The 12,074-nt window shown below is 45.7% G+C and overlaps 1 protein-coding gene across 3 annotated transcripts in view; it reads right to left on the bottom strand.

Moving 5' to 3' along the window:
- The window catches only part of CHRFAM7A (CHRNA7 (exons 5-10) and FAM7A (exons A-E) fusion), an 82,845-nt gene extending 71,058 nt beyond the window's left edge, over positions 1–11,787 (bottom strand). Inside the window, exons 1-2 of one of the 3 annotated variants that reach the window (XM_033167441.1) lie at positions 11,697–11,787; positions 5,153–5,292 (exon numbers count right to left, since the gene is read on the bottom strand). In XM_033167441.1, coding sequence (XP_033023332.1) covers positions 5,153–5,161 — 9 coding nt within the window. In that variant the 5' untranslated portion in view covers positions 5,162–5,292; positions 11,697–11,787. Of the gene's footprint in view, positions 1–5,152; positions 5,293–11,150; positions 11,432–11,696 lie in introns of those variants that run through there. The other 2 variants (XM_033167442.1, XM_033167440.1) reach the window with 2 other exon arrangements.
- Between the last annotated feature and the right edge of the window lie 287 nt (positions 11,788–12,074).

The following is a 12,074-nucleotide window of genomic DNA, read 5'->3' as shown; positions in this document are numbered from 1 at the left end:
AAATACCTACATTTCATTGTCTTGAGTCTTCTTCCTGGTGTGATGGCAAATTGAGGAGGATTGAGGTTTCACAAGGGAACAATCTCAAAATAGAATGGGGGATGGGAAGGATAGGCTCCCCCTCCAATCTGCTTACAAAACTCAAACAATTAAAAGAACAATGTTGATTTGATGAGCTTCTCCTAAGGCTACTGTAAGTAGGAGAGGCTGCAGAGTTTTGATAAGCAGCTTATATATCTTCTGGGTTCCAATGCCAAATGTGCCTGCCACCTTAGCAACGGTTTGCTTTCCCAGATTCTCTTCTCCTTTTGAAGAGGGGCATTTTCCCCACAGAAGCCATTCCCATCCATGAGAATGCCTGGCACATCCAGCTGTGCTGAGTTGGCTGTGAATGAACAAGCAAGGGGGTGGAGGAATGAGGCGGCCAAAGGACATTCGCTATGAGAGAACCAGGTGAGCGATGGAGCAGGGGGCGGGTCAGAGGAGGCAGGCAATACTGCAAGTAATCTAGTCAATGATCTAAGTATCTAAGTATGCAAAGCAGAGAGATAAAGTAATTGGGAGGTTTATGGCTAGCAGTGGATTCTACTTTTTGGGATCTTAAATGCTGAATTATTGGGGACTGCTTTACTACATTCCACTGCAATTTATTCCTAAAACTTGTCTTTAGAATCATAGAATTGAAGACTTGGAAAGGATCCCAAGGGTTGTCTAGTCCTGCCCCTTGCAATGCAGGAATGTCAGCTGAAGCATCCATAATAGATGGCCAGCCAACCTCTGCTTAAAAACCAAGGAAAGAGAGTTCACAACCTCCCAAGGGAGAGAATTCAACTGTCAAACAGCTCTTACCACCAGAAAGTTCTTCCTGATGTTTAGTCAGAATCTCTTTTCTGGTAACTTGAAGCCATTGGTTCAAGTCCCACCCACCAGAGCATTAAAAAAAGTAAATCTTGCTCCATCTTCCATGTGACGACCCTTGATATATTTTAAGGCAGCTATCATAATCTTCCAGGCTAAACATACCCAGCTCCCTCAACCGTTCCTCATAAGGCTTAGTTTCCAGACCCTTGATCCTCTTGATTACCTTCCTTTGCACACGTTCCAGCTTGTTAACATCCTTCTTAAATTGTGGTGCCCAGAATTGGACACAGTATTCCAGATGTGGTCGGACCAAGGCAGAAGAGAGTGAGATTATTACTTCCCTTGATCTGATGCAGCCTAGAATAGCATTAGCTTTTTTGCTGCTGCTGCTGCTGCTGCATCACACTGTTGACTCATGTTCAGCTTGTGGTCCACTAAGACCCCTAGATCCTTTTCACATGTACTGCTAGCAAGCCAGGTGTCTCCCATCTTATACTTGTGCATCTGGTTCTTCCCACCTAAGTGCAGAACCTTGCATTTGTCCCTCTTAAAATGCATTTTGTTAGCTTGTGCCTAGTTCTCCAATCTGTTAAGGCCATTTGGTATCCTTATTCTGTCTTCTGTGGCATTAGCTACCCCTTCCAGTTTGGTGTCATCTGTAAATTTGATGAGCATCCCCTCAATCCCTTCACCTAAGTTGTATATAAAGACGTTGAACAACAACGGGCCCAATACAGAACCCTGTGGCACTTTTTAAAATGTATCTGTTACTACCCCTGTGCATGGCTGGAATGGGGAAGATGTTGGACTGTTGGTCCCATCATCCCTAGCCATTGGTCATGCTTGTGGGGCTGATGGGAGTTGGAGTCTGACATCTGGAGGGCCACAGCTTCCTGCATCCCTGATGCTTGGCCACCTGCTCAATTTAGTATGCAAAAGATGCCATTGTTAATGCATTTTATGAAGTACATCATGAAACTTAGGTGCCTTTTATGGGGTTTAAATGTGCTGTGCACCAACTTGAGCATTGTTTTGTCAATGGAATGGTGGTGGAATAAAAATTCTCCAGATAAATAACTGGGTGCAGAGTGTTATCCTAATCAGCTGACAACCTGCCCTTGATTTCCATCTACTGTGGCTATTGTTAAATTTTGCAATCCTGTGTCTGATATACCCAGGAATAAGGAATCACCAGAAGTTGCCCTTGCCTGTTAGCCATTCACATATCAAGCAGATCAACTGCAGAATTTCTATTAGTGTCACACTGGGAGGAAAAACATCAGGAGTGGTTTTTCCCAAAGTGTCTGGGGAAAAAAATTTCACAGCTTTAGACAACAAAAACAGTTATATAACTCTAATCATTTTTCTTAGATTGTTCCCCCCACACGCAAAATGTTCTATTTAAAGGAGCAAAATAGCTTAATCCATCCTATAAATAACAGAAAGTTTATTGCCTTGCCATTAAAGCACAAGAATATTTGCTATGGAATATACAGAGCAGAAGCCAGAGGACTGAAATGCAATGTTTTAACAGTCTTCTTTAAAGCCATAAACCAGAAATGGAGGAGAGAGGAGACCTCTAAAGTATGGTTACCAGACGTCCCCGTTTCCTGGGGACAGTCCCCGGATTTACAACTCTGTCCCCGGAAGGTCCCTGGATTTCATTTAATGTCCCCAGATTTACCAGTATATTTTAAGTGTTACAGATTTATTAGTAGGGAATGAATGATGTGTGATTGGTTCAACGGCAGAAGACACATCATATGGGGACTTCTGACGAGGCAAAATGGCAGGCACCACGGCAGCGGGGAGCAAACAGCTCCTGAAGCCAGCCAGAGCCAACTGCGCTACCAGGCTGGCTCCGGGCTGCTGAGACTGCCGCTGCCACCGCCACTGCTGAGTGGCCACCGGAGATGCCTGGCGCATCAACTGGGGGAACCACTCCCCCCCAAAAAAACAAATCGAGCTGCGAGCGAGAGCACCCGGCCACCTGCCCAGCGGTGCTCTGGGGCCAGGAAAACCCTGGAGCCGATGCAGGGAGAAGGAGGAGAGGAGAAGTAGAAGGAAGAGAGAGAAAGAGGAAGGAGAAAGAAGAGGGGAGCCCCGACCTTGCCGCACCGCTGCTGCTGCTGCCGCTGAGGAAAAGAGGTAGGAGAGCACCGGGAGGGCAAGGACATGTGGCCAAGCCCAGGCCCAACCCGAGCCTACTCCATGGTAGCTAGCGCCCCAAGAGAGCAGGCCGGGGCCCGGAGGAAGGCCATGCGACAAGATAGATAGATAGATAGATAGATAGATAGATAGATAGATATTAACAACTTAAAAAAAAAACTTTCCCCCCCTCTTTAGAAAAAAAAGCGTCCCTGGATTCTTGGAAAAAAATCTGGTAATCTTACTCTAAAGGTGCACAATGGACAATTTATTATGGCCCAATACATTTCATAAGGTGGCATGGGTGTGGCCAGGGGGCAGGGGGGCAACTGCCCCCTAAATCAAGTAAATAAATAAAAATATTTAACTAACTGACCAGTTGCATTTCAGGTAACGTGATTCTGCTCCCCTAACATAATGCCTGCCTTCCCCCAAACCAAAATCCTGGCTATACCCATGACACCTGGTATGGTCCAGAAACATAGGAAACTGCCATAAACTGGACTGAATGGGAGCCAACAAACTGGAGCTCAATCCAGATAAGACTGAGGCACTAGTAGAGGTTGGTTCCCCAGACCAGATGGCTGGGAGGTTGCCTGCTCTTGATGGGGTTACACTCCCTCTGAATGAGCAAGTATGTAGTTTGGGGTCCTCCTGGGTCATCTGCTGTCACTCGAGGCTCAGGTGGCCTCAGTGGCCCAGAGTGCCTTCCTTCAGCTTTGGCTGGTGGCCCATCTACATCCCTATCTGGACAGGGACAGCCTAACTACTGTTGTCTATGGTCTGGTAACCTTGAGGTTAGATGACTGCAATGTGTTATATGTAGGGCTGCCTCTGGAGATGGTTCAGAAATTACAGCTGGTGCAGAATTTGGTGGCCAGGTCACTCGCTGGGCAAGACTGTTTGAACATATTGCACTGATCCTGGCCAACTGCACTGGCTGCATATTAGCTTCTAAACCCAATTCAAACTGCTGGCTTTGACCTATAAAGGCTTAAGTGGCTCAGGACCACAATACCTCAAGGACAGGCTCTCTCCATATAAACTATCCCAGACTCTACATTCACCATCTGAGGCCCTTCTCTCTGTGCCTCCTCCAAGTGAGGTCTGGACGGTGGCAATGCAAGAATGGGCCTTTTCTGCAGTGGCTCCCCAACTGTGGAATGCTCTCCCCTGGGAGGTTCGCCTGGTCCCTTCATTATATATTTTTAGGCACCAGGTGAAAACATTCCTCTTCAACCAGGTCTTAAACTGATTAATATTCTACAGCCTTTTAAATGTCATTGTGGGAGGGGTGTTATTGTTTTGTTGTTTCGGTTTAATTATTTACTTGTGTTTTATCTTGTATTTTATTCTGTGAACTACCCTGAGATCTTTTGATGAAAACTGGTATATAAATTTAATAAATAAAATAAAACACACTGTGTCAGACCTTTTGTCCATCTAGATCAATATTGCCTGCACTGACTGGTAGAAGCTCTCCAGAATTTCAGGCAGGGAGTCTTTCCAGTCACCCCTGGAACTGCCATTGGGGATAGAACCTGGGATCTTCCACATGCAAAGGTATCAGCTCTGCCAGTGAGCCAGGGCACCTTCATGGTGTAGTTAATCTTGAAGGGGTATGCTCCTTAGTAGTCATAAGAAAGGGAAATGGTTGGTTAGCATTCATGAGTCAGACAGCAACATTTTAGTTTGCATCCGTCAGCCTACTCCAATCCTAACCTGATTTCATCCACCTAGTCCCTGTTCACTAAAACATCTTAAACTCAGCTATGGAAGACTGGATTGTAAATGATAAAATTAGAGGGGATTTTAATCAGAGCAGGATTAAATACTTGAGAAATGACAAGAGACCATGCTTGTTCATTTTGACAAACAAAGAGATAATAACCTTCCCTGTGGAGCTTTTTGCACTGCCTACTAACCTGTATACTTGCCAGCATACTCATAGGTGCCACCTCACACCAAAAATTGTGGGTGACTGCAATGAAGGGCTTCAACTTTGCCCATTGACTTTGTGTGGGCCCAGCCCCACAAAGCACCCACAGCCCCCTGGAATTGGTTCCAGTGTTTGCCAGTGAACCTTCTACTACATAAGACCTTATCAGTCATTGAGATCTGGATTATACAAATGAAGACTTACCACATCCATGATTTGCCTGAGGCTGAGGCTGAAGGAGACCGTGAGCGGCTGGGAGTCATTGGCCACAGGCCTTTCCAAAGGGTTGTAATTCTTCAGGAGTTCCTTGTAGAGTTTCCTCTGGTACTCTCCCTGCAGGGACACTGGAGAAACAGAGGCAAATAGAGAGGAGTTTACAAAAAATGTCACTGGTATTGGTATCTGAAGAAGTGTGCATGCACACAAAAGCTCATACCAAGAACAAACTTAATTGGTCTCTAAGGTGCTACTGGAAGGAATGTTTCAAAAGTGTCACTGTCGACTCAATGTCATTGACATGTTCAAAACTCTGCTCAAATCAGCAGTGGGTAGAGCCATACAGCTAAATTGTCCTGCTACTGAATAATCTTACTGAGATCTGGTGACAGGCAAGAGCTCAGAGTGCAACCCTTGAGCCAGAAGGCTCCATTTAAATCTCAACTCCACAAAGCACTCTGTAGGTAATGTCAGGTGCGCTTCCACCATGGTGTTTTGAACCACAATTCTTCCCATCACCCCCAGTGCAAGCAAAACCAATGGAGGCTGCCAGGGTTGGCAAAGACTGCCTTAGGCAATCCACCGCTTCTCAGTCTAGCCTGGCATCTGCCCTATGAGAGTAACAAGACACAGTGTGGTATAGTGATTAAAATGAATAGGGAGACATGGATTCAAATGCCTGCTCACTAGTCATCTTTGGGGCAGTCCCCCGTCTCTGTCTCTTCACCGGATCTTGGCAGTTTGCCCAAAGTAGTAAAAATCTGATTATCAAAAAAATGAAAGAAATATGCAAATTTGCTCAGTTTTCATTATTCATCTTCATTGCAGAATTCTGCTTTTCTTGGTGCAGAATCTGGATGTGGACTTTAAATTTTGCTTTAGTTCAAAGCAGAAAGAGAGAGAGAGATATCACAGGTCACTTCCTTGGCCCTTCTAAATCTTTGGAAAGGCACAAAGCTTTATTTAATTGAGAGTTGTATCAAGGATGAGGGTTTGATGAGATGCTGTGGCTTTAAACAGATGAAGAAGACTCCAACCATAGATGTAGACACACACAGAGGGGGGGGATATTTCTTACTCCTGCAGCCAAGAATATATTACAAGCTAAACTACACCACTGAGGTCCAGTGGGGATGACCAGGGAACACAAAGTATGCCTTCAGCCAGAGATAATTTGGGAATTACCGGCAAAAAGAGCCCTAAACGAGAGTGGGAGTGTGAAGTTGGCTAGAGTCAAAATGACCTGTCAAGATCCATTTAGAAAATCATCCTGGCTTCTATAAATCCATCCAATAGGGTCTGGACAAAGTGTACATTATTCAGGGGAAAGGAAAGAGAGCCAGCTCTCACAAGTGCACATGATACTAAATATTTAGGTGGTCAGTTGCTGCTGCTATAGACTCTACAAAGCTCACTTCTCTGGGTTGCTGGTGCAGCTGTTGTTATTAACCTGAGTTATTACCAGCCCTTCCCCATAAGCTCCCAGGGTGGATCACAATCATTATGGGGAAGGAATCCCACAATTAAGGGCGGCAGCGCTTCTACCAAGAAGCCCGCTCTGAAGATCTCTGCACCCAAGAAGACCTCTAGGGAAGGAGGCAACCTTTCAGGTATTTGGAGCCCAAGTGACTTTGGGCTTGTAAGCACTAGCATGAGCACCTTAAATTGGGCCTGGAAACCAACTGGCAGTCAATGCAGCAGTTTTAAAACAGGAGTTGTAAGAGTTCTGAATGCAACCGCTGCCAGTAACCTGGACACTGCATTTTGGACCAAGTGAAGGTCCCACACTATTATCATGCATTATGTCTGTACAGGATTACAGTTGTGAGAAGAAGTTTCGCAGTCCATAACAACATAGCCTTCTCTTCTCAAGTGCTTTCTCCATGTACATCCTCTGAACACTCCTCCTGATTACTTCCCTTGCAGAAAAAGTGGGGAACGTCCACCCCACAGGCTAAATTAGGCCTGGTGGGGGTCCAAATTTGGCCAATAAGTCAATTTCCCCCAAAAGCACACCTACTTGCCCCTCACACCTGACCTCATATGTGTCATCAAGTGTGCAGCAGGTGGTGATGTGGCTTCTGAGGAAGAATGTTCAGGACGAATAAAAGTAAGTACTTACTCACACAGTACATAGTTAAACTATGGAACTCTCTCCCACAGGAGGCAGTGATGGCCACCAACTTGGATGGCTTTAGAGGAGAATTGGCTACTCACCATGATGGCCCTGCTCTACCTCCACAGCTGGAGGCAGCAATGCTTCTGAATGCCTTTTGCTGGCAACCACAGGAGAGGAGAGGGCTCTTGTGCTCAGGTCCTGCCTGTGGGTTTCCCATTGGGGCATCTGGTTGGCCCCTGGGAGAACAGGATGCTGGACTCGATGGGACATTGGCCTGATCTAGCAGGCCTTTTCTATTTTCTTATAATGTTCCCAACTGTTCCTTGGCAAGGAATGCTTGCAGTCAGTGCCAATCAGCTGGCTGGAGGCAACTGCAAACGGGCTGGAACTGGGAACTTCATAGCACAGCTGATGCCTGCCCAAAGTGGCCTTGCTAGAAGAGCCAAAAACTTGAACTGCTGTGCTATAGAGTTCCCAACAAAAACTTTGTAGCTCAGCTAATGCTTGCCCAAAGCAGGCTTGCTGGAAGTGCCAATCAACTATGATAAGCTCACTGGGATTGCTATTGAGTTTCTCACTGGGAACACCATAGCATGACCAATATCTGCTCAAAGCCGATTGGTTAGAAACAATTGCGCTTAGAGCAAGCCCAGTGGGATTGGCATTTATAAGAAGTCCTAAAGCATAGCTTGCTGTAAGTACAAACATTCCTTGTCATTGCTAGCTTGAATGAAGGCCAGTGATGCAAAGGCTCTCTCTGCTCAGGGTTTTTGGCTACCATTGGATACTAGCCTTTTCACCAGTTTGACATTTCTCTGCTTAAGAAGATAGCTTTGGCAAACTGGTGTTGTTCCTCACATTGTGTTTCTGTATATGCATTGACTTATGCATTTTGTAATGTTTGTTTATTTATTTAGAGCCTTGTACTCCTCCGCTGAAAAAGCTCTCAGAGCAGATTAGATATGATCAATTAAAGTAAGACTGTTCTTGCTCACACTCTAAGGGCATGACCCAAAAGGAAAATGGGATGGGGATGAAAAATATGAGGGACCACACATTTTATTTGTCATCCCAATGCATATGTTAGAAAGTACTGCTGTTCTTGTATCTCCATCTCCTTCTCTTCCCCATCCTTACTCCTTCCCTTAATTATTTCCCTCTGCGTCTGAAATTCAGATTGTATTTGATTTTATCACTCTACCAAATGTCATATTCATTGATGGGACTATTATAGAAAATAACAACATGAATCCCACATCAGCTCACCTGCACATGTCACAAATGCACACTAGCATAACCATGCACACACAAATGCATGCATTTTGATAAGGATCTGCATATGTGGAAATATCATGTCAGAATTAGACTCTCACTCAAGGGCTTTGAGTCAATATTGAAATATTTCAATGAGGAAGGTTGATTTGGTCCCAAATGGGTGTATGAATAATTTAGACAGAGAGAGTGAGGATTCCCCACAGCCGCCCTGCAGTTATTTAGGGGGTTGGGTGCGCTGCTTTGTCACTGGTTATCTGATGGGAGAATCCTTTCCCAGAACACTTCATGTGCTTACCTTTTTAAAAAATTGCACACTTATGCAAGAGGATCAAAAGCTGCTGTGAGGATTGGAACTGAAATGAAGATTCACACAAATTTGAAAACTGGCAAACGTTTCAGGATTCTTTTTTCTTTTTTTCTTTTTGATGTCCACATTTTCAAAGTTTCCTCTTGAAGTATTGGTATCTTTATATAGTTTCACCAAACACACACACACACACACACACACACACACACACACACACAGTAAATGAACATAGCTCAGTTGGTAGAGCATGAGACTCCTAATCTCAGGGTTCTGGGTTCAAGCTCCACATTGGACAAAACGATTCCTGCATTGCAGAGGGCTGGACTAGATGACCTCATGGTTCCTTCCAACTCTATAATTCTATAAATCTATTATTCTAATAATACATAGCATTTCTGTGCAGTTTAACATAAATGATAAGAATGGACCAACTGTATCTTTATGGAATTCAACTTTTGAAAGATACTTTTTTAAAGGGGAATTAGTCTTCCTAATTCATTTACTAACAGTCTACTCAGAAGTAACCTCTGTCAAGTTCAACCAGGCTTCCTCTTAAGTTAGTTTTTCAGCTTCACAGCACAACTACAACCTGTGTGGAAATAACTAAGTCCCACTGAATTCAACAGAACTTTACTCTCAAGTACTGGATTTCAGGCTTTGTATCTATTTGATGCAGCCAAGATTTGTACACCTTGGGCTTGATGCAAAGTCAAGTACTTTAGGGGAGGTTAGTGCATCCTCAAATCTCTCCAAGGAAAATCAATGGGACTTAAAATGCTTTACTGTGGCCTTTAATCCATTAAGCGGGAAAAACCTAAATCCAACAATATCTGTCACTGAGAATGTTACCAAAAAAAATCATATTAGAACAAAATAGCTTTGAAATGCTGAAAGCCAGGTGAGTCTCCATTAGGTTTCACACACTGAAAAGAATTATTTAGTTCTAGTGGAGGAGTAGTGTTAGTCCCTTGCAGCAAAAAAAAGTAATATTCTTGTGACAGATTAAAGACTAACAAAATTATTGTTGCATAAGTGTTCATGGACTACTGTCCATTTCATCAGATGCCCCAGTTGTCATTTATGGTTCAGTACTTCCGTGTGCAGAATGAACTAAGAAAAGGGATATTTAGCATAATAGGGACTCAGCTCCACAGCTGCAAATAAAATGTTTTAAATGTGTTGTAAAGTGCAATACACAAATGTGACACTAGATGCAAAATTCAATGTATTTTTCAAAAAAAAAATTTAAAAAATCAGTTTCACAGCATTGTTATTATTCATATTCATATTCATATTATTATTATTATTATTATTATTAGTGTGTAGATTCCAGTATTGGCCTAGGTCCTGGGAGACCAGGGTTCCAACCATTCAGTCATAAGTTCATTGAGGGGCCTTGGGTCAGTCACTGCTCCTCTCAGCCTAACAAGCTTACAGGGTTGTTGTGGGGATTAAGCAAGGAGGAGGAAGAACCATGTACACCATATTGAGCTCCTTGGAGGAAAGCCTGGGATATAAATGCTATAATTGCAATGAAGAAGCTTATGGCATCATCAATGTGTTGTTCTTTAAAAAGTGCCAAAACTCTTGTCCTTTTAAGCTCTCATGTTCTCAAGCTCCTAATGATCTTCAAACTGAATTGGGAGTTAATAATACAAATATTTCACCTTACCTGCTGGTGCCCACTATCTTGAGCACCTTCCTGATACTCTGCAATGATCAGGTGAGCCAATTCCAGGCTTTATCCAGAGAGGCTGGTTAAAGAGACATGCGGAGCAGGTCCAAAATCATGCGTGCTGAAAGCAATCCACACTTTGCCCTTGTTTGGCTAGTATATTCTTTTTGTGATTCTTTCTTTACTTTAACATATTACTTACATCATTACCATGGAGGTTTTTGTGGGAGGGGGGGTTCTCTGCACCAAAAACCCTATTAAAAGGCAGGCTCTAAGGGTCTTAAAATACACACCATACATAAACAACATAAATATCATCAAAGTACACCCTCTTCTCTGGAAGAGAATACAAATACCAATATGCATGGGAAATATCAGGAGGTGGAAATGCACCCACAAGCTCAGAGAAAACTTCCTCTCTATCCAGACTAGATCATCCAAACTAAGACAGAATGCATGTGTTTGGCGATGTGTGTGTGGACGGGGGCGAGCAATGCCTGTGGGATGTGTGCGGTCCAGACCAAAAGTCCTGGTCGGACACTCCTAAGCCACCCCAGCAAACTCTCCTTCAGCACCAAGGACGGCTCCTCGCTCGGAGACAGCGGCTCACCGTGCACGAGTCCCCCGGCGAGGATCAGCACCACGGACAGCTCCCGGGTCCCCATCCCGGGATCCTGGCGGCGGCGGGTCTCTTGCAGCCCCGGCAGCCCAAGCTGCGTCTCCTGCGGTCCGGAAGCGGTGGCGCTTCGGTGCGGGGAAGGGCAGGCGGCCGGCGGGAAGCTCGGGGATGCCTCGCGGCCGGCGGGCCGTGGAGCCCCGCGCTGGCGGCGCCGGGCTAGATGGAGGCTCCTCCTCTCGGGGCTGATCTCCGCTTCTCTCCTCCGCCAGCTGCCGGCTCAGCCGCGGCGCCGGAATGCCAATCGCCTGGCGCTGCTTTCTTTCCTCCACGACCACCCCCTCCGCTCCCCACGTGACGGGTTTCCCTCCTTGCGAGTAGATCCACCGACGAGGACCAGAAGGAGGCTGATCCTGCAGCAGCGACAGGCAAGAATGCAGCACCCCAGCCCGGACAGAGCCTCCTTTATAGGGGGAGCGCCCAGGCTGGCCCCCGCCTCCTCCTCTCTCGTCCCTCCCTCCTTCTCAGCCATCCACCCACCTCTGGTCCCTTCTGGCTTGGCTCCGGCTCAGTCCCTTCCCGCTCCAGAGCCTGCCCGGGGAAGTTGGCGGCGCTTCCGCAGCGGCGTTTGCCTGCCTGCCCACCTCGGTCGGTCCCAACCTAGAGCGGAGCCAGGCGCACGCTTCCGGGAGGGGGGGGGGCGTTGGATGTGTTTAGGGCTTCCTCCCGAGCCAACGTGCAAGGGAGTCTGGCAGGACTTCGGCGCATTCCTTTTCAGTCTGAGATCCGATTGCACGCCCATCTGGAGTCCCGTTAATGTGACAGCGGCACTTGCTTCTGAGTAAACGTAAATGTGCATCGAGGATCCGGTTGTCAGAGTGGCGCGGAGGCAGATTCGTAGCGATGGAGAGGGGCTAC

Source organism: Lacerta agilis, chromosome 13 (assembly GCF_009819535.1).
Source record: "Lacerta agilis isolate rLacAgi1 chromosome 13, rLacAgi1.pri, whole genome shotgun sequence".
Classification (NCBI taxonomy): domain Eukaryota; kingdom Metazoa; phylum Chordata; class Lepidosauria; order Squamata; family Lacertidae; genus Lacerta; species Lacerta agilis.
This window is presented reverse-complemented; position numbering and strand designations above follow the sequence as displayed.